This window comes from Diorhabda carinulata, chromosome 6 (assembly GCF_026250575.1).
Source record: "Diorhabda carinulata isolate Delta chromosome 6, icDioCari1.1, whole genome shotgun sequence".
Taxonomy (NCBI): domain Eukaryota; kingdom Metazoa; phylum Arthropoda; class Insecta; order Coleoptera; family Chrysomelidae; genus Diorhabda; species Diorhabda carinulata.
In genome coordinates this window covers 13,841,463-13,865,468 of record NC_079465.1, presented here as the reverse complement: position 1 = coordinate 13,865,468, position 24,006 = coordinate 13,841,463, and the positions used below count along the sequence as shown (strand labels likewise).

Genomic DNA, 24,006 nt, shown 5'->3' with positions numbered 1-24,006 from the left:
CACAATCAAAAGAACCACGGAAAACTTGGGATAAAGAATAGATGATTAAAGCCATAAAAATGGTTCGCGAGAAGAAAATGGGCACTTTGAAAGCAGCAAAATTACTACTAAAGTACTAAGAACGACATTGCAACGCTTAAATCTGAAAACGAAACTTAGTCCTGAAGAAGCGGCTGCCACGACATTACGTAGAAAATAGTTTTACTAGAATATATTTTAACGTTTGAAAACAAATTTCATAACTTGACAAGAACTGGCCATTTTCCAAGAAAAAATATGAATGATCCATCAGGCTGGATCCAAAAGAATATTTTTACTGATTGGTTCAAACACTGAGATGGACACAGTCACATCTGAAACATTGATGTAGACTTGGCTAGAGAGAATAATGTTGATATCTCTACCTCCTCACACAACCCACAACCGTTGGACAAGACATTTATGGGGTCATTCAGTACAGTGAAGAAATACGAACCTGGATCAGAAACAACGACAGAGTACTGTCGTTGTAGCGTTATTTACGATAGCTTACATGAAAGTGCAAACAGGCGAAATTGCAGCAAACGGGTTTCGCGTTACAGGACTTTTACCAAACGGTGTCAAAGATGGATGCACAGATATTACTCCGAAAAAATACATCCATAATAAGGAAGAGTCATCAACTAACAATCCAAGTCAATAAAAACGACTGATGAAATTTCAGTGCTTGTGAAATCTTATAAGATATCCGTATATTCATAACGAAGAAGTTCAAAGACATTTTTAACTACTGCCGATATTAAATCCATGCTAAAGCGTAAAGTGCTCAATGAAAGGGAGAATAACTGATCAACGTCCACACATAAACTTCGTGAACTAAAATACTCAGTAAAACCATGGTCAAAACTACCGAAAAATCGCAGAGATGAAGTTCCTCTAACGCGTCCCTGTCTAGGCCATACACGACTGACTCATAGCTACTTATTTGATGCGAAACCTGAACCAAAATGTAGGAACTGTATTTGCAAATTGATTATAAAGCACATAATCGTAAAATGTCCAAAAAGGCACCTGATCAGTTAATCAAATAGATGAAAACAATGATATAGAAGTTATAGTCCCCAGTCAGTCACTTGACTAGGCGACCATTTTTGGATTTTTTTAAATTTTGGTATAGTTGCTTAGCTTATTAGTTAAAGCGGTATCAAATGAAAGCTTGAAATGTTAGAAATTTTGGCAGCCCACTTTGAAGAGAGGCAATATTTTAATATTATTAGGCCACATTCATAAATTATAGCACTTAAAAATATTTTTAACATCGATAGGATCAAAGCCTAACAAAATTTCTTGTAGAAATTGTACGGACTTGTCAAAAGCATTGGGTGAGCGTTTGTATCAGGCACTCCCAGCATTCCACGCTTTTAGAGGATCAGATTACACTGCTTTCTTTAGAAAAGGTAAGAAAAACCCTTAGTTACTGATAAAAAAGAAAAAAGTTTTAGCATCATTACTTGATCCTCAAGATGTAGAAAATTTTGATAAGATGGAAATCGTCCAAGAATTTACATGAATGCTCTATAATCAAAAGAACTGTAAAAACGTGGATTTGGCACGATTGTTTATTTTCAAAAATAATTTGCTAATACTTCATCTCCAGATTTCTTTTGTAAAAGTATCAAAAGTTTTTGCTCGAGTACGATATCTCCCTGTTGGAAATCTATAAAACAAAAGATATTAAAAACGATTTATATTCAATGTGGCAAAATGCTACTGTACTTAATCAATGTTGGTGAGTCCAATCAGATGTTACAATTAAATCTGTATGGTTCAAAGGTAATCCAACACCTCTTATAATAAAAGATATTTTAATGTAGGGGAAGTCTGGGATCAGTGTTACACGGGGAACAGTGTTACATTTCACAGAACGCACCTCCCTTCCGCTATCGAGCGGCGCGGTTTATTTGGCGTGTTAGTGTAGTGCAAAGCGCCAACTTCACATTAGTTTCAGTCCGCCTGTGTCAGTCCTGCTGTGTTTACACATGTTTCTAATTTTCGTGCCCTTAAAAATAACTATTTCGAGGATTATAAAGCGATATTTTTGACGAAACAGTGTTTTAAAAATAAGATTTGAAGTGGTTACTGTAAACAGGTAAGTTTTGGGAATAATTCGGTGTAAATAGCTTTTAGTTCTAGCAAGCCAGATTGAAAAAACATGGCGTCTTCGTTCTAAAGTACATTTGAGAACAGTGTTAAAATATTATATGGGGTACAGTCTTACAATAGTTTATTGGGTACAGTGTTCGCATTATGCTTTAAACTTAGTATTCCTGAAAAATATGTTTTTAATGTGTTGATGTTTTTTGCAGAAATATGCCGCGAAAAGCAAAAACCAAAAAGAAGTTGATAAAAACTGGCCCTAGGATAATGACATGACATTTCCTGCACAATGGGAAAGAAATCGAATGGCTGGAGAAGACTGGCTAAACGTATATTGACGGTGGCATCCTTCTATATCATCAATCAGAAAACCTGAGGGCAGCAGCGTTTAACAAAACCAACGTAAAGGAATTTTTTGATAATCTGGCACAAGCTTATCAGCGCATCGAAGAAATTAGCGCAAATGATATACATAACTTAGACTAAACTGCCCTAACAACAGTACATAATCTTCCAAAAATACTAGGTCCCGAAGGACAAAAACAAGTGGGACAACGGACCCAGCTGTGCCTCCTTATTTAATTTTCCCTCGTGTTAATTTTTAAGCTCATATGCTAAAAGGAGCTCCCAATAGTGCAAGCGGTAGTGCACCTAAAAGTCGCTGGGTAAGTGCTATAATCTTCGTTGACATCCTGTTTGTGAAATACGTTAAATGTACAAAAGATAAACCAGTTCTCTTAATCATGGAAAATCACGAATCCCACATTTCTATTGCTAGTTTGAACTATGCCAAGAAAAACGGCAAAATTATTTTAACTCTGCCACCTTACACAAGTGGAAAACTACAACCGCTTGATAACACTCAAGACCAATTATAACAGCCTGTAATAAATGGATGATATCGGATTCTAGTCGTACAATTACAATATATGACATTGCAGGATTATTCGGAATAGCCTACCTCAAGGCGTTCTCCCCTGAAAACATCATTAATGGTTTTAAATACACAGGGATATGGCCAAACAACCAACACATTTTTTCGGATGACGATTCCCTTTGCTCATACGTAACTGACCGAAACCTTGCAGAAAGAGAAGATGGCGTCCAAGAAGAGCCAGAAAAAGTTGAATATGTCTCTGAAAGTTCCCGGAAGCGGGATGGAGTGAAGAAAATGTTAATAGTTTAAACGTTCAGCAGCGCAGGGAAAGACACTAGAAAAAGTAATGAAAAAGACAGTGCAAGTCCTTCCTACGATTTGAAAGGAAGAGAAAATGGAGGGAACGTGGATAGTCAGAATAACCTACCGAAGGCTTCAACTTCTAACAAGGATAGAAGCACAATAACAACACCTGAACAAATAAGACTATATCCGAAGACACAAGCTAGAAAAACCGTATTAAAAAAAAAGAAAAGGTAAGAGTAAGATACACCCGTTAAGCCTCAGATAGTTGAAGAGTTAACACTGCGAGAATATGAAGAAACAGAAAAAACAGAAGAATCTGAACTAAAAAAGGTAACGAAGAAATTACTTGTGCAATCCTCAGAATCCTCTTCAGATGAAAGTTTTGAATATGTTGATTCCCCTTTTGCTAATGAATTTAATCATACTGATTCTGACGAAATTGATTGTGATGATATTTTGTTATCTCAAGGTGATTTCGTAGTGATAAAGGAAGGAGTATCCAGAAGCAAAATATTTTTTTCCGTTGAAGAGATTTTGAAAGTTGTTAAAAACGGTATTGACCAGTATTATAAGCACTTTCCTCCGCTTAAATTTGTAAGAACGGAAGAACATTAGGTGTAATATGAACGATGACAATAATGAAGACATTGATGAACAGCATAATGCTGATGTTTTATAGGAAGAAAATGAAAATTTCTAATTTGTAATTAGAATAAGTTATATGAATAACTCATAAATATTATAATAAAATTGAAGTTTCAAATATAAAATAATTTATAAATATACAGTACAATTGCAATAGTTTACTTTTTTAATTCAAATGTGTACGTGCTAATTAAAAAAAAATTGATTGGGAAGACAATTAATTACATTATTTATTTCTTAAATATTTTAAATGTAAGAAATAAGTTGATAAAATTCAATGCGAAATATATAGATTAAGGTATACGTTCTTATGGAGTATCTTCACTCGGGTTGCCAATCTTAAAAGTTGGCTGCCAAAATGTCTAACGGTCAGAAGCTGGGCAACCATTTTTTTTCTAAAACTAGAAAGTTCAAGCTTTCATTTCATACCAAAATCATGCTTCATTTAATAAGCTAAGCAACTATACCAAAATTTAAAAATTAAAAAAATGGTTGCCTAGTCAAGTGACTGACTGGGGACTATTACTCCAATATATTTGTATCATTCAGCACGGAATTCTTGCAAGTATATAATAAATTAACGTATTAGCCGCTACAAAACTAAGCCCAAACCTCTAAACTATATAATGGGTAATTTACCAGATAGTAGAGTAAATAGCGTTTCCGTTTTTGAAAATGTTGGCACTGATTATGGAGATCCTTTTTTGGCAAAAGACCGTAAAACTAGGAGTGCTAAATTAACCAAGGCTTATATTTGTCTGTTCATTTGCATGAGCACAAAAGCCGTGCATATCGAGTTAGTATCAGAATCTTACAACTGCAGCCTTTTTAGCTGCTTTTAACAGATTCATTAGTAGAAGGGGGAGACCTTGAAATGTTAAATCAGACAACGGATCAAACTATTTGGGAGCGAATGATGAATTACAAAATATTTGTACTTTTTTGATACGCTATACCAAAAGCTTTAATCATAGAAAAAATAAAGTGGCATTTCATTCAGGCCAACTACCTTATATTTTGCTTTCTGGCCGGGATAAAGGGTATAAAACCTCATTTAAAGCGGGTTTTAGGTAACAGATCTAAAACTTTTGAGTACATCAGTACATTGTTGACTCAGATAGAAGATACATTCTCTCGCCCACTAAGCGCAATGTTCAGTGATCCCGTTGATAACATAGCACTGACACCTGCACATTTTCTGATCGGACGAACTCTGACTATGCGACCTGAATTTGACTTTTCCGATATTCCGGAAAATCGCCTTAATAAATGGTAGAAACTTCAATACACGGTATACAAATTATAGTCCCATTGAGTATCTAAACAAATTGCAGATGCGTCAAAAATGGAGTACAAATTGCCATAACTTGCTAAAACTTAGCTCATTGGTTCTCGTGAAGGATGATAAAACTCCTCCTCTTCATTCGCCCTTAGGACAAGTGACGGTACTCCATCCAGGCACCGGTGGAAGTTACCCGAGTAGTTAATCATATAGTTAAGTGATTCCAAATGTCCCTTATTTGGGACTAGACACTTAAATTCCATTAACTTGCTTTTATTTTATATTGATGTGACTCTAAACGATCATATGTATACGATGAGATTTAGTATTTAAGGCAGCATGCACACGGATACGGGGTTCTTAATAGTTTGACATTCTTCGAGTGCGCTAGTCGAATTATTGAAACCAAGTTTAATTAATTATTGTTTTGCTTAATAAATAGTTTTTTCCAAATTAGTGAATTAAGTTATTTAACTTGTGTCTGTTAACAATCGCACGATGAGACGGTTGTTGGTTAGATATGAAAAAATTAAAATTTTGGTTATTAAGTAAAGTAGTTTTAATACAACAACCATCATTGGTTAGCCCGTTACATATATGAGACGCCTGTTCCCAAAGTGGCCATTCTCCATCTTTTTCTAAAATGGGATATGGACACCTCTAGATACTGTGAAAACAGTGCTATAGACTTGTAAAAAAGAACAATACTAAATGGCTTATCTCATTTTTTAATAATTATCAATATATTATTTAATTGATTTGATATTATAATTTCTAATGTATAAATGAACCATTTCATGGGCTACAATGCAGTGATTCTTTTCAGGAATTCAGAGATTAGGACACCCAAACTGCCTACATGAAGTCACAATTAGAAGGCGCTATTGTGCATGAAATTGACTTTGAATGATGTAATGGGTCATTTCAAGCGCTTTTACGAAAATAAAACAAAAGTACAAGATGCTTTTATTTTAAAATGCAGTGTTAGACGGCGACGTGGAAAGGGTAAATATCGTCTGCTTGGAGGTAAAAGTCACTAAGTGCAATTTTTTTCAAATTCAACAAAAAGTCATTGTGTGTTTCGTAAAAGTTAAAGTTCATCAAGGTCACTTGATGAGTTTTACCATTACATATCTCTCTTTATCGAATTCAACCTGTTAACTACAACTGAGTTATGGGTTATCCCAATAAAAACATTGTTGTGTTTATTTTGTTCGTTAAAAGTGCATTGTAATCACTTAAAAATGTTCAGTCGCGGTAAAAAGCTAGTTGCTTTGTGCAAGTCTAATGAAATTAATAATTAGGAAAAGGAATCATTAGATGAGAATAGAAACAACAATAGAAACCAAGAGTTTATGATTGAAAACATTGCAATCACGGTAAGCTTTTTCTCTACATGTGCATTACTTATTATTCTTTAAATTAATAAAGTAATTGTATTATTAAAACAATAATTGTTATTTTTTAAATTTAGGAAAACATTGCCCTTAATGAAGACGAAATAACTAATTGTTATTTTATGACTTATAGGAATCGACAACAGAAAGCAGTAGCCAAGAGAACAAAAGAAGCCGATGGAATAAAGCCAATCCTGAAACCTGGAAGTGCAATACAGCGAAGAAAATGAGAGCTGGAGGTCTTCCTCATGTCACAAGGTATAGTGAACGCCCAGCCAAGGTACCGAAAAACATTAATTGCAAATGTCGATTTAAATGCAGTGATCATTTTTCCAAACAAGACCGAATTGAAAGCTGTCGAACATTTTGGGCGTTTGATTATAATAGACAAAAAGATTTCATACTTAAATCTATTGAAATAGTCCCACCAGCTAGAAGATTTGTAAAAGCTTCTCGAAGTGAATCAAGGCAATATTTTCTCAAAAATAGCAAAGGGGAGTTCAGGGTTTGCAGCTCACTTTTTCAAGCAACTCTTTGTATTTCCAATGGTCCCATTAATAAAGCACTTTCCGCTATCACACCGTCTGGGACATTTGGCGGGATAGACAAAAGGGCAAGAAAGCCTCCACCCAACAAAACCCAGCCTATTGGAATATATTATGTGAAAGAACACATAAATTCTTTTCCTACTGTGGAATCTCACTACACCAGATATAATAGTGAGAAAAAGTATTTATCTAGCGATTTAAATATTTCCTCAATGTATAGATTTTACAATGCAGCTCCCAACATCTGTTGTATCTTTTGGAATGAAATAAGTGGGAAAAGAGGCCCTAATGAAATTGGATCTATTATAATGAAATTTATATCCATGCTACCCCTGGGATAAAAGAAATCTCTTTATTTTCTGACACCTGCTCAGGCCGAAATCGCAACCAGCAAGTCGTCGCTGCTCTTCTTTATACCGTTGTGAAATCAAGCCATTTAGATGATTGAACATAACTTTTTGGAATCCAGCCATTCTTACATGGAATTCCATGAATTCCACGATAGAAAGGAAAATGAAGAATCAAGAGATATTTATGATGAATGATTATAAACGAATATTTGAAGGAGCCAGAACAGGAAAAAATACGACACCCTACAAATGCTTTGAGCTGAAGTATAGATTTCTTAGATTTAAGAAACCTCAGTTCTAAGATCATAAAAAATAAAAAAAACTGATATAGAAGGAAACAAGGTTAATTGGCTAAAAATCAAATGTTTCAAATTTTTGAAAACAGAACCAAACAAAATATTTTATAAGAACAGTCACAAAGACGACTACAAGGCCTTAGATATTAATAGTTCATCAAATCGTGGAAGACCACGAAGCAATGACAACTGTTTCCCAGCTCTCGTCCCTGTCCAATTAAAGTTAAATAAAGCAAAGAAAAAAGACTTGATCCAACTTTGTGACAAAGAAGTCATTCCAGAGGAAGTCCAGCAGAGGTATAGAAATATACCGTCTCTAGAAACTTCAGATGAAAGAGCTCCAGAGCCTTGTATAGATGATACAAGCGATGAAGAATGGACTCTCGAGTCATTTTGATCTGAAAAAATTTGTATAAGATTATTTCGTGTATTATACTGTATGATATTATATTTGTTTAGTGTTTTTCTCTGATTACAAAATATTTGTGAAACATTTCTCTCTGTAAATAAAAAGATTATAAAAAAATTATATTTTATTTCACTAACATACTTGAAATATTGTTGGGAGGTAAAACTCATTAAGTGCAAAAATTAAATTTTTGTCCACTATGAGTCAAGTGTTAATTTAAAAAAAGGTAAGATAATTTAAAATTAGTTTAAAAAAAAAAGGAATTAAGTGGAAATTTTGAATGATTTAGCATTTCCCTATTTTTAACGAGCGTATCCCCGTTTTTTTGCTCCCCTGAAAAATTTTGATTTTGTTACTTAATGACTTTTAACTCCAAGCAGACGATATAAAGGAAAGGCTACTTCATCGAAGTTTTTCGTGTCTTCTTCTTCCAGTGTGTCAAAGATCCTTTATTTTGAGAGTGACGTAACAGCGAATTCGTACAATCAAAAAGCCGCTTACAACGGATGTTATAAATTTCATCAAAACTTTAAAGTGTCTTGAATCACATTACTGTAGGGCGGAAAGTGAGAAGTATTTATCAGAAAGATAAAAAGAGCTACAACAGACAGTGAAAAAAACAAGCTAATGTTACTTAATGTTGCCGCTTCCTAAAGTACCCAACCAGCAGGCATACTATAACCGGCAACTTTGTCTTAAAAACTTTACTATAAATGTGCAGCGAAATCTTGTAATCAAGGCTTCAGAATTTTACAACAGCAATTGTGGCCTGTACAGAAGTATTTTAAAGAAAAAACAGAAAACGTCGAGCATTGATACAAGTGAAATTGAATGCGGCAATTAGAAAAGTAGACTATTTATAAGTATTAGTATACGCTAAACTCTGTGTAAACAGGCCTTAAGATTACTTTATTGTAGGATTGCATAACTTGTTTTTCTCTTTAGCCTTAAGAACTTTGACAGAATTTTTTTCGAGAATAATTTAGAAGAAGTTAGAGTTGTTTCAAATAGAATGTGTTAGATAAAAGCATTTTAAGTAAAATAATAGATAAAAAAGACTCCATAGTCTAATCATTTCCACGAAAAGTTATATGCCCAGAGCTCAGAGAGCTGCCGTTAAAAAAAAAGAAAAATACTTGCAGTAAAATAAGGAAAACAAAATAAGTAAGCTTTGTGAAAATAATGTACAATAGAAAAGGAATAAAGATCAAAAATGGCACAAGGAGGCAGATCATACTTGATAGAATTGTTAAATGGAGAAAATTATCATAATTGGAAATTTAGGATGGAAATAATCTTAGCTGAAAATGGAGTGAAATAATATGTAGAGTCTGTCATAGATGAAATTGATTTCACAAGTAAATAGAAGGAGGTCAGGGCCGAGGTTTTTACAGAGGTCGAGGAAGAGGAGGTTGCAGACAAGGAAATTATGCACTAAATGAGCGAGGAGTACAGCAGAGCTTGGGGCAAAATATACAAGAAGATCAAGAATCAATGGACAGAAGCGCATGCCATTTTCGATATATACTTAAAATAATATTTTTTTATGAAATACAAAACGGCATGCAAATAAAAAACACGGAAATATTTATTAAATTTTTTGCAACTTTTGTTATTATTTATAACATAATAATCATGTGCAACATGCATGCCATTTGTATTTCAGAATTATTTTGTCATAAAAATAATATTTATCTTTATTAGAAGTAGTTTGAAATCACGGAAAAATCGTATTGAATTTTCACAACATTTTCCTAATATTTCCCACCCTTGGTCATACGAGGGGTGCATGCCAATTTTCGTAGAGTATTTTTGAGATGAAAAAAAAAACTAATTTTTCACAACGGCATGCAATTTGTAAACACGTAAATGTACTATTTTTTTTTTTCATTTCTACGTAACCCTTTGAGCCCCGTCGGCTGTTTCGAATTGCATGCCATCAATGATTATAGCTTAAATTTATTCCAACTACGTTTTATTACAAAGGCATGCAATATAATGTCACGGAATAATACTAAAACTCGTTACACAAAGAGAAGTCATTCTCTTTATGACGTGCAAGCGCGCAAGGGCTCGTAACCCCTCTATCTTTCATATTTTAGTTAGTTAACAATTTTTAAAAAGGCATGCAGGAGAAAATGGGAGATCGTTTTCTGTCACCATCTCCTGGTCTATAACCAAAAATCTTATTTTTCAAATTTGTTAGAACAGCCAATTAAAATTGCAGTTGCTAAAAATGAGGATTTTTTGTTAGCCACAGGGGTCGGTAATATAAAAGTGATAAGCCAAATTAAGGATAAGAAAATTGATTGTACAATAAAAAATGTTTTGTATGTACCCAATATAAGAAGAAATCTTTTAAGTGTGAAAAAATTAGAAATGGCAAATACCAAGGTTTTATTTGAAAATTCAGAGGTTAAGTTATTACATAGGAATGGGCAAAAGGGAGAATATCATTCTCTTTGTGATTTTATTCAATGGCATAGGCGATATGGGCATATCGGATTTTCTGGTTTAAAAGAAATAATGAAGAAAAAAATGGTTTCAGGGTTAGAAAATGTAAAAATTCAGGATCTAGAGTTTTGTGAGCCGTGTGTGTCTGGAAAAATGACGAGATTTCCGTTTCAAGAAAGAACAAAAAGTAAAAGAAAATGTGCACTCTGATGTATGCGGGCCGATTTCACCAGAAACTTATAATGATAATAAATACTTCATTACCTTTATCAATGATAGTGAGGTATAGAGCCAGATTAGTAGCTAAAGGTTTTTCTCAAAAACATCATGTAGATTATGAGGAAACTTTTGCTCCTGTTGTGCGGCATTCTAGCCTAAGATTACTTTTTTCATTATCAGTGAAGCTTGGTTTAAGCATTGATCATCTTGATGTGCAAACAGCGTTACTTAACGGTTTCCTGAAAGAAAATGTTTATTTGCAATTGCCTGAAGGGCTTGGAATGATCGTGTGAATGATGTTTTAATTAAATTAAATTATGAAAGATCAAAAATTGAACCTCGTATTTACATAAAGAGAAAATAATTTAATCACAATAATTGCTCTGTATGTGAACGATTTTTTTATTTTCTGTAACAACGAAATAGAAGCAAATAATTTAAAAATTAAGTTAAGTTCCAAATTTAAAATTAAAGATTTAGTTAAAATCAGAGAATGTTTGGGCATGCAAATTAATTTTGATGAAAAAAAGGGTGTAATCATTTTAAGTCAAAGAGATTATATTAGTCATTTATTAAAGACATTTAATATGCTTGATGCCAAAACAGTCAAGACTCCAATGGAGGCTAAATTAAATTTAAATTTGGACGAAAATTGTTCTGATGAGGAGAAAGCTAATTATCCTTATCAGAAATTAATCGGTAGTCTAATGTATTTATCTGTTATGACAAGGCCAGATATTTCTTCTGTGATTTTTCTGAGCCAATTTAATAATTTATACAATGAAAGTCACTGGATATGTGCAAAGCGCATTCTTGGGTACTTAAAAGGTACTATTAACTATTCATTGAGATATTCTAAAGATGACTCAGAACTACAAGGTTTTGTAGACGCTGATTGGGCGAGTAATGCTGTTGACCGTAAGTCCTATACAGGATATGCTTTCAAACTTTGTGGTTCTGTGATTTCCTGGTTGAGCTCAAAGAAAAAGGCAGTTGCACTGTCGAGTACTGAGGCTGAATATATGTCAATCTCTGAGGCAACCAAGGAAGCTATATATTTAAAGGGATTATTGGAAAAATCGACAGGGAGTGTCGCAATAAATTTGACAAGCAATCCCATGTATCATAAAAGAACAAAGCATAGATGTGCGCCATCATTTTGTAAGAGAAAAATATTAAATAAGGTTATACAGATGAAGTATTTATCGACTAATGTTATGCCATCAGATGTTTTAACGAAGAGTCTACTTTCTAAAAAGCATTTCTGGCTGATAAATTTACTTGGTTTTAATAGATACTTTTTGATAAGTGGGGGTGTTAGTATATGTTCATATTTGGATATCAAACAAAATGTTGGTATTAATCAACAATGTTTTTATTTTATTAGTTGGTATCACCGTTAAAAAATTGTGAATTATGTCATGTTATGTTAATAAAAAGTTGTGTTAGTCTTTTTACTGATTACCTGAAAGGAAACAACGTTGCGTATTATTCCACTAAAATATTACATTATTTTAATAATTATGCTATTAATTAAATGGATGTGAAAGGAGCTTTTCTATATGGACGTATTGATGAAGAAGTTTATTTAAAACCACCACTAGGACTAGATATTGGAGAAGGTAAAGGGTTGAAATTACAAAAATCTTTATATGGTTTGAAAAAGTCGCCTAAGTATTGGTATGAATGTTTTAATACAGTTATTTTGAAATTTGGATTCAAACACTATAAATGATTATTGTTTGTATTTGAAAAAAGAACTTTATGTTCTGTTATATGTCGACAATTTACTAATTCTAGGTAATGATAAAAGTGAAATAGAAATTTTGGAAGAGCTATTAAGTTCAGAATTTAGAATGAAAGATTTAGGCTGTAATAATCTTAAATATTTGGGTTAAATGTAATGAGGAATAGCACTAAAAAGAATTTTACATTACATTCAAGGTACAGTATATTTAAAGTTGAAGTATAGTCCTAGTAAAACTTTTTTACCATTAGTTGAGTATGCAGACTCAGACTGGGCAAGAGGAGATGATAAAAAATCTACCTCTGGATATATTTTTAAATTATACAACAATATAGTAATTTGGAGATCCAAAAAACAGTCAACTGTTGCTCTCAGTACTACAGAACAGATCATTATGTGAAGATACTATGGAAGCTTGTTCGATTGACGATTTTAAAATTACTGTTTATTCAATTAAAATGTTTAAAGATAACCAGAGCACAATTAGTGCTGTTGAAAATCCTGATCAAAAAGGGTTGAAACATATTTCTGTTAAGTATAACTTTGTCAAAAAAAAATTGAAGAGAAATTTATTGATGTACAATATATTAATACTAAAGATCAGTTAGCTGATATATTTACAAAATCTGTTAATAAATATGTACTCAAGACATTAGTTTTAAAGTTAGGATTAGTAATACAAAAAGCTGCCATTGAGGGACGGTATTTAAATGTCAATCAGAATCTTTTTATTTTCTATGATTGTTGTAATAATCTCTATAGTAAGAATAAGGTTAACTTCACTTTATTCGTTTGTATATGATTAGTATAAATGTATGTAAGTTACTATTCAAATTTGGTAAAATTAAGTAATAAAATATAATATAATAAAAACATATAAAATAATTAAACACCTCAACAGAAAGAGATCTTAGCCTGCAATATTCAAAGAAAGATTTGAGGGCACTTAGTGCTTCCTCGGGAGGAAATTCTTTATGAACCCTATGGCGAAAATGAGAAAATAATCTGAGTTTAAAATGTCTGCCTACCTATTATACGGCCTTACAATAATTTGACTTAGTCTCTTATTATTATTTTTGTTTTCACATATGTAAGCTGAAATTTTTATCTCATTGAGGTAAAGCCTCAATTGTTGACATAGGCCTACTTCAATGTTATACATTGCACAGATAAGATTGAATCATAATGGCATTTCTTCCTGAATGCAATTTCCAAAATGGACATTTTTCTAAAATCTATACCAAAACGGAAATTCTTCATTGGTTTTTCATTAAATACTAGGTTATGTGACAAGAAATTAGTCATTTGACCGTGACAGTCAATAAGAAAACTGAAGAATTTGAATTACCAATAAGTTCCACTGTTCTTGTTCCCTTCACAATTTGACAATATTTTGCCCTTCTTAAAAATTTAGCTCGGGTGGGGATTCGCCACTTTGGAAACAGGCGTCTCATATTACATGTAAAAATTTTAACACGTATATTTATTCATGATAGTTTTCTTGTGTGTATATTTTATTTGTGTCTTTATTTAGTTATGTGTGTTTGTTTCTTAGTTTTTCACAAGTTTTTATCTACAAATGGTAAACAATTTTTAGCAATAAAGCATTTCTCTCTCTCTCTCTCTCTCTCTCTCTCAGTGAATTGTGAAATTTGATCTCATGACAACAAATTTGAAAAAACATTTTGAAATATCTTTTTCGGTAAAAAAGAATTCAAAAATTACTCTAAAAATTGCAAAAAAAAACAATTATTAATAACACACATTGAACACTTTTTATCTCACTTGTCTAACTTCTGGAATGGGCGGTACTCGTCTCTCATTGCCATTAGTAACTGCCTGTTGGGAGGAACTTGATGTCATCGTACTGGTGGAACTTCGACCCATCGAATTTTGATGCTGCTGTCTAGCGTTTGGATTCAAAATGTAATCAGTAAGAGTAACATCGGAATTACCCCCACTTTCTAGGGGGATGGGCTGAGAACGGAAATGTTCAAGCATTTCATATATAGTTTGAAACCAAAAGTGCTGAACACGACATTGACCTTGGTCATTTATCGTCATTCTGAGATGTTTAGCACGTCCCTAAAAACAAATATGTACTGATCATCAATGATTCTTAGAATTTTGAATAATATTTTTTTCCTTTTTTGATACTCATCTAATTAAAAAAGCTAATACAATGACGCAACGGAAATTACATCTATCGTGCAATCAGTGATGGAAGGGATAAAATTCTCATATTATTTTATCAAATTATTAAGTGAATAGTAACAATATAGATATAAAACATTTGATATCAGCATAAGCTAAAGAAACTATGTATAAATATAAATATATATAAATATATATAAATGTTTTACCTGGAAATTAAAAGTCAGTACAAATTCTCCAGTTCGAGTTTCGCTCTGCCTGACTAAGAATCTTCCATGTCCAGCAGCCCCATCATGCAGAACTTGTTGAGCAGCTTCCGATCTGCCTAACGTACCATGGAACCATAGTTCTTTCTTTAAAGTTTGACCAATATCGTGTTCCATGGCTACAAATATATTTCTAATTTTACAAATTATATGAAAGAAACTGTTTTATATTCATAAGACTAAGTACAAAAATTTATATTATAACCAATTAGAGTATTTCAAGTAGCTGTGTTTATGTTATACCTAACTAAATTAATTTCAAGTTTCTTTTTTAGTATAAATGAATTTAGTAAAAATATGCTGATAGTTTCAGCCTGAAGTATCTGTCTTTTTCTTCTCTATGATTTTAATATCTCCGTAGTAAAAGGATCAGAGAATGAAAATAAGAAAAGTCAAGTCATATGAGTAATACCTAATTTTGAAGTCATTTAATCACTATTTACCCATAATACTATTTCCAAAAATACTAGACCCAACATATAATCCTCAGTAAAACAGACATTGTGCAAAATATATTGGTTTTCAATTATAAAAGCCGTTATTCTTCCACAGAATTCGATCATTCGGTTGAAATTTTATGCTGTTGAAATTTGGTTAATCATAATTTTTAAAATATTTTTCGAGAACTGCTCAAAAAGGTTAAGTAGAGGAATTTTTTGAAAAGTTAAAGGACCTTTGAATTTAGATATAACTCGACCCCCATTTTGATTAAAGATTTTGGTAACTGTATCTTGTTAGAGAGTTGATGAAATTTAGTTGAAAATCAGCTTACAGTCAGTCAACCTTGAAAATAAATGTGGAGTAGCTTTGCATTTTGAATTTTTAATAGGTGCCGAAATATAGAGAGTGGTATGTTTTTAAACATACAAAAGTATTTTATTTTCAATATATTTTTAAAAATTTTGCATTAATCAACGTGAATATCGATATAAAAATCCATTTCAACCACACTAAATATTCTGTATCCTTGTTATACCTCAAAAATAAGTAGCACTCCTCATTCATAATTGCATTTAAATTTATGAAATAGAAATTTCATTCAAATTGTTTAGGTTATGTGTTACTTTCGTAAAACTGCCTAGGACGGAATTGAATGGAGTTTGGTATGTAGGATGGGTTTGAAATAGGAGGAATAGAAATATGCAACCATTCATGAAAAAGGGTGGAGTTATGACAAAGTGTTTCTACAGCCGTTATTGAACAAAATAAGGTATTGAAAAAAAATCGCATGAATAGCGTGAAGAAATTGCTTGAGATATCTTAACTCGGAGAGTTTGAAACAACACCTAGAATGAGCCTAACCTAACCTAAACCAACATAACTAAAAAAATGTAGTTTAGCGCATTTTTTAAAACAAAATATACATTTTATTTTACATAATTATATCACTATCATGGGTAAAGGGTTAGTTGAAAAAAATCTCTTATACAAGGAGTGTTTATTTCCAGGCCTATGCTAGATACGTCGAAACAGTGGAGACAGGGATGAGGGGGCGCCAGCCATACAGTCAAGCACCGCGTGCCGTTTGTTTCGCTCAAAAATAGATAGAGACATTAGGCTTACCGTTTGCTTTTCATTTCCAGTTTTAAGTCCCTCTTACGCATAAGAGCTCATGGATAATAAAAAAAGTGAACTTGAAAAAGCCTTGCATTTAAAGATTACTACTTGTTTTCCGTCAGAACCAACACAAGACGTTCTAGAACAAAAATTTTAGAACGCAAAACCCCAGGTTTGATTTTTAAAACTTTCGATGCACGTTCTCTTGTTTCGGGTGTGAAGAATGAACGCACGTTTCAAACATGGTTATGAAACAAGGCCATAAATCGGCTTTATTTCTGCGAAATATTGCCAAACGTTTTTGTTCCACTGTGAGCAAACGCGGCACCCATCTTGGGCACAGCTTTCTCAGTTTTTAGTTAAAATGTTATGTACCGCACTTTTTGAAATGCCTAATATGTCTGCTAGCTCGCACACTTTCAGTCGACGATTATTCAGATTTTTTTCAACATCGTCACCTAATTTGATCGACTACTGCGATGCTGGTCTTTGCAGGTCGTACGGCCTCGTGTAAGCTCTGCAAATATCTTACTGTTAATAACGAAGAGGCAGTCTCGCCTGGAGTAGAATCTAGTTCAGCTTTTTTATTGGTTGGGCTAATGCCTTTCAGATAAAAAAAATGTTTTCCATGTTTACAAATTCTGAATACGTGGCGTCTACAAACTTGAAACATATGCTTTATAGATTGTATACTTTCTAATACAGTAGTATTTTACGAGCAGCTACCGCCATCTGTAGGTACCCCAGGTACTTCTACTATCATCGTAGATGTTAGAGTGTTGTGGCAGTTTTTTTCTATTTCGTTCACGGTTTCTGAAATACCGGAAAAAGTGGAAAAAATATCGGAAAAAGTGGAAAAAATATCGGAAAAAGTGGAAAAAATATCGGTTTTTGTTGGTGGTAATGGAGGTTCCACAATACAATATCGCCATCATAGCAAGAACAAAATCATTTGGATTTGGGCATCGTATACAAATCAAAAATGAAAAAATTCTAAACCATACAGCAAACACCGGGAATTTGATTATTTATTAAAACCAATATTCTTTTGTCTTCATTTCTGAAAAAACATAACTCATATAGGCAATTAGCCATCGATTAAAAAAACAAATATAGGCAATTAGACGGCACTAACTTTAATAAAAGCCCTTCATTAATTTTCTATCAGATATATCACAAATGAGGTCAATTTTATTAAAACCCTTGTTGTAAATAATATATTTTCGGCAACTTATTCTAAACATATTAAATGTGAAACAACATTTTATCTAATTTATTACACAACCAAATGCACATAAAAGGGGAACTGTTGGCACTGTTAAAATAATTATAAAAAAAGCTAAATCGTTGAAAAATCTATGAAAAGTCCTAAATAAAAAAATTACAAAACCAGGCCACAATCGTAAAACTTTAATATAACTAAATAATATCCTGATTTTGTCGATCAAAAGTTTTCTTGGCTTGATTCACACAGTATCAATAACCAAACTCGATTTAATGTTAATCAATATGAGGCATTCGATCTCAAAACTCGCCTTAACCATTTTTTGTAAAAATCGAGAGTACTCTATATTTTCCTTCATCACAATATCATTGCAAATCCGAAAAAAACTCACCCTATCCTGTATATTATATGGTTAAGTCAATCCAAAACTCGCCTTTACCACCTACATTGACAATTTATGTCAATAAAAAAACCTACAATAAGCAGAAATGTAGAGGAAAATAGTGGTAGAAAAGGCGTTGCTACAAAATACTTCGTCAAAATAGTTGATACACGACATTTTCAGTTACAAGTTTGCAAAAAAACTTTTATTGGAATCTTGGTTGTTTCAAAAGATATACTAAAGAAAATTGCTGGGGACCATATCTCTTAACAAGCCAGTTGCCTCAGGAAAAAGAGGAGGAGACAGACGTTCACCTATGCATGAGACTCGCGGACGCAGCGTAAAAGAATTTAAAAAAGGTTGTCGAAGCAAAAATATTCAAAGGCAATATTTACGAAGTGAATTAAATAATGTAAGAATGTACAATGGTTCTGTTGAGGCTGACCTAAAAGTAAAGGAAACATTTTTTAGAAATATCTTTCTTCGTTGTTTTAACATAGGTTAAGTTAGGCAGTTCGGCATTAGATGCATGTTCAAAATGCTGCTATTTTTGACTGTTTAAGCGACACGAAACTACGCGAGCGAAACCCAGGTAATTCTACAATAAGGTTTTGTGTCGACGGTTGTGGAGGGCAATGAATTGCCATTTTCTAAAAGATGTTGCGCCCGAGAACGTACAAGGAAATTCAATTGATTTTTCCTGTTCCAGGATATTCCTTTTTGCCTCCTGATCGTGTATTTGGGAAGATCCATGAAATCCTTAAAAAAGAGATGACGATTGTAGATTCAAAAAGTTACATCTATATTTTTCAACAGCATGGTATAGTTAAAAGTTTAGAGAGTTTTCAGAGCATTGAATTTCAAATCGGAGGCTGAAAATTACTTTAAAAATGTGGTTTCTTGGCATTTTACGTTTTTCGATGCAAAAAGGTTTATCATAACAAAAAATTCGGCGAATAATATTTTGGTAGAGGGTGAAATTATTTACAACTAAGACCCTGGTGTTTCTTAACAAACAAATCTTAAAAAGGGAAAAAAATCTTTCAACTTTTAATCTATGATTATATAAAAAGGAGTACCCGTTAAGCCTGAGAAGTTACATGATGTTCAAAAGCTTTTATCAAAACATTTTGGCGGAGAATGGATCGACAGGGAGGAACTATCGTTTTACAAAAAGTTTTTGTATTTTTTTAGATATATTTCAAAGAAAATGGAAGACTTGGAGTTAAGTTATAATGTTTCTTTTCTTGTATGTTCCTTATTTTTTAATAAAATAATAAATTATGGTCCCTAGTTTGATTAATAAGTAGTAAATTCATTTGAAAACTCGTCTTATCCACAAAGAATTATCCATAAAAAAATAAAATAACTGGTGAAAACATGATTGAAAATAACAAAACAGAAGAGTTGTTAAGTGTTTCTTTAAGCTATATAGAAGAAACAAACAAATGCTTCTAAATTGTCATCAGGTGTTAGTGGAATCATTAGTAAATATTTGTACACTTTGTTAAGTTTCCTATTTTAAAGTTATAATTTACTATCACTTCAAATGCACATTTGATACAAGAGTTACATTTACGTTTTACTGTACAAGCTGAGAAGTCTTCATCATCATTACCTACAGTTTATTTATCTTCTTCATTTTCAAGTAGACATAAATCATCATCCATACTTTCAATTCCATGAATGTTTTCAGAACTATCATATCTTTCAGCCTTATTGGTACAATAATTTTGCTCAATTGACTTCCTGGTTATACCGGACCAAACATGACTTCTCTGAGCTTCTTTTTGTCAACAGATGCAATCTAAACACACTGTTTACACCACTACCACATTAACACACAATTACCGACATTTAGCAATTTCAATGCATCCAACAATTTATCATTGGATACATTTTTTAACAATTTTACATTATTAATATTTATGTCATTATTTTAAATAAACTATGTGCTCTTTAAATCGGACAAGAACGAATCTCTTAGTTTGCCCAATATACTTCCTGTCACAATTACCGCAGCAAATTTCATATATACCAGTATTTTCCAAATTTGATATTTTATCCTTAGGATAACCCAACAATTGTTTCAATATATTGTTGAATTTATAAGCCAATTTAAAACCCACTCTGTTGAATATTCCTTACAAGCCTTTTGTATAAACAAGATTGGAAGGTATCAGAGCAAAAAAAGAAAAATTTAATTGTTATTTAAAATTGTTAAAAAATGTATCCAGCAATAAATTGTTGGATACATTTGAAAGCTTTGAAATTGCTAAGTGTAAGAGTAGCTTAAATAGAAACAAAAGGCCATTTCCTTACAGCCCACTCTATAGTCTAGTAGTCAAGGGATAAATGCGAAGATTCCCACCAAGAAGGTTTGCCCACTGGAATTAATTTTGGCGGGAGAAGGTTTATTGGTAGGAAAATTCAGTATAAAACAGTTGAGTCAAGTCATTAGGTCTTAGTTTACCTTCAGTCACTGAAGACTAATCACGCGTCAGACAGTGTAATTCTGAGTGTTCGAAGTTGTGAGTAATAAGTGATACGGCGGTTTTATAGTTTGCTATTATCACTATATTTTATGTTGTTCTGATTTTCCTGGCTGCGTCAATCAATTAGCCATTCAGTACATGTATCAGTTTGTCTAATTATAAAATTATTCGAATTATAGTAGCCCAAAATAGCGTTTAACGTTTTTTTCTTCATACTCAAAGTTTTCTTCTTTGTTCTGATAATTCTGAGGTGTATTGTGGTGTGGAAACGTTCGACTATTCCATTTGATTGGATAATTGATAATTCTATGATTGTCAATAAACTCTTGAGTAAATCTATTCTTAAACTCGGTCCTGCGCCGCACATACGTAAATTTCTAGGCGGCCATAAGTCGAAATTCCAATAATCGACAAATGACAAACAATTTTTTTCCCGGAATAGTAGACTACCTGACGAACAATAGCCAACCCCACCCACATCCCTAGACTGCGCGAGCGCGCTGCATTACAAGTCGAAACTTGATTGGCGCACTTACTGCACGTGAAAGTTCTTGAGGCCATTTTCGTATATCATTTTCTTAGGTGAATATTTTTTGTGGCTTGTCATATTTGCTTATTTAAGTGATGGATACCAATAATACAGGTAAGTCTTTATTAAATTAATATGAAATTGTATTAAATATATTGTCAATAAATGACTTAATGAGCCGTCAATAATACCCTTTTTTAGAAAAGTTTTTTCTTTATTTTTCAATTTCAATCGAAAAAAAAATTTACTTCCGCACCTTTCGGAGTTACATTTTTGATTTCATTATATAGTAGTATTTTTATAAGCTCATTTGTGCCTCTACGAATTGTTTGTGGTGAGGATAAAAGTAAAATCGTGTGGCAAAATCTCCATCTTCACCTAGATATTGCCGTCCAATAAGATTTAGATTCGTAAAAGAATCTACGGACATCACAAAAGAAGAAATCAATTATGTAAAGAATAGTGTAAACTCATTAAACTTGACGAAAGTTGACCTCAATGGAGAGAATTTTTTTATTCAACATAGTTTTAAAATGACTATGGTTGACGGAAAGGTCTGCAATGCAGCTACAGACACCAAATCGACCAGAAGATGTTATATATGTGGAGCTACATCAAAAGATTTTAATGATTCAACAAAAAAAATGATGTATGCCCTGAAGCTCTTGAATTTGGCCTTTCCGTATTACATGATTGCCCGTGAAAAAATTTCGCGAGAGACGAACCGAAGAAGAAAAAAATCTAGAAAAGCAGAAGAAACTTGATATTCAGCAAAGATTTAGAGAGGAGACAGGTCTCTTAGTCGATATACCAAAAAGTAACTTCGGAAACACATACGATGGAAATACCAGCAGAAGATTATTCGAGAACCCTAAATTGGCTGCAGAAATCACTGGGATAAGTTATGACTTGATTATTAGATTAAAAGTGATATTAGAAGCCATATCAAGCGGCCATACGATTGACGTAGCAAAATATGATAAATACGCCATGGAAACTGCGAAACTATATGTTGAGTTATATGGCTAGCATCCTATGACTCCAACGATGCATAAGGTCTTAATTCATGGAGCTTCAATAATAGAAAATTCGTTGTTGCCGATAGGGCAACTTTCGGAAGAATCTGCTGAGGCCCGCAATAAACATTTTAGGTCTTATCGCCTAAACTTTGCTCGCAAGTTTTCGAGGGAAGAATGCAACTTAGATATTTATCATAGGTTACTATTAACATCCGACCCATTTATTAGTTCCATGAGAAAGACCAAAAAACCGCTTCAAAATTATTTTTGCCTGAGACAATGTAGCTATTAATTCCTGCTGAGCCAAACCGACCAATGGAAATTGATGAAAGCGGCGAAAATTTAAATGTAGATAAATAAGTCTCCAATGTATGATTGATTATTTTTAGTGATTATCTATTTCGCTTATGTAACTGAATATTGTATAACGAATGTAAAGATCCTTTTAATAATATAATATATTTACTTACTTATTAGAACAAAATAAACTTTGTTTTATTTAATAATACATAATTGAAAGTATTACTAAAACGTAGACAGCTGTCCCTCCTTGGGGAAAGCCGTGAGTATGTCATATGTATTTTCAATATAATATGAAAAAACACTTTGAAATCAACTACGATCTCGAATAAAATATTTTTTGATAAAAAATCACAAGTATGTGCGCCTAACCACCGTGCACCAACAAATGATTTCGATAAGTTATTCCAAACACAGAATTCTTTTTATGTAACTATTTTGTAATATAAATATCACATAAAATAATTTTGGCCGCCTAAATCCTGAAAAACGATCTATGTGCGCCGGTTTTCAATCATTAGTGGTATTCCATGATATGTTACATAGATGAGGAAGGCATTTAGGACATTGACGGAATTAGATAAGCCTGTCTTTATTTGGAAAATGCACTAACAATTATTAGACATTTTTGCTCATTTGCTTGAAAGGTATTTAGTCGAATAAGTTCAAGGGTGGTGTTACAAACTTCGGTTATTGGAGGATCTGAACTGTGGTTAACAAGTCTAAATATCACTTTTTTTAGTTGTTGTAGTGGCTGTGTGTCTGTTGCATTTGATTTTCTTTGTTTTTCTTGAAGTAAATATTCTAGAGTTTCAAAAATTTCATGCTCAAATTGTTTGTTCATTGTAGTATTGTCTCTCCCCTTCTTCTAATCGTTCTACTGGATTTAGTTATCTGTCGTTTGAGCGTTTCGACTTCAGTATTGTATTCAGCATTTTTCACTTCTTCTTGGATGTATTTATTGAGTTGTTGTACGAAGTACGAGTTATGTAAATATTTGGTAGCCAATATTATTGCTAGTATTTCCTTTTCTAAAGTTGGGTATTTATTTTCCGTTCAGAGTTCCAAATGCCAATAGGACCTTTAGATAGTACAGCTCCAATGTCAAAGTTGCTTGCATATGTAATAAGGTTGAACAGCTTCACAAAGCAGTGGTCGTTAGCTAAAGGGTTCTTATAGGACTTCACGTATTCTAGAAATTGTCTAAGAGTCTGGATGCGTCACAATTTAGGACCGGTGGTTTTAGTATTGGTTGAGTAAATTGAGGAGTATGCTTGAGGTGTATCTGCCACAGAAGAGGAAAATTACGAAAAATTATGATTTTATACAGACTAACGATGATTTATGTATGTATGTCTATTAGGGTATCATGTACACCGAACTCATAGAATTTACTGTGTCTCCCTTTTTTGC

At 32.8% G+C, this 24,006-nt stretch overlaps 1 protein-coding gene across 2 annotated transcripts in view; it reads right to left on the bottom strand.

The window, feature by feature from the left end:
• The window catches only part of LOC130896016 (SH2B adapter protein 1), a 110,931-nt gene that overhangs the window by 49,147 nt on the left and 37,778 nt on the right, over positions 1-24,006 (bottom strand). Inside the window, exons 5-6 of one of the 2 annotated variants that reach the window (XM_057803745.1) lie at positions 15,030-15,205; positions 14,452-14,751 (exon numbers count right to left, since the gene is read on the bottom strand). In XM_057803745.1, the coding sequence (XP_057659728.1) occupies positions 14,452-14,751; positions 15,030-15,205 (476 nt within the window). Of the gene's footprint in view, positions 1-14,430; positions 14,752-15,029; positions 15,206-24,006 lie in introns of both variants that reach the window. The other variant, XM_057803746.1, reaches the window with a different exon arrangement.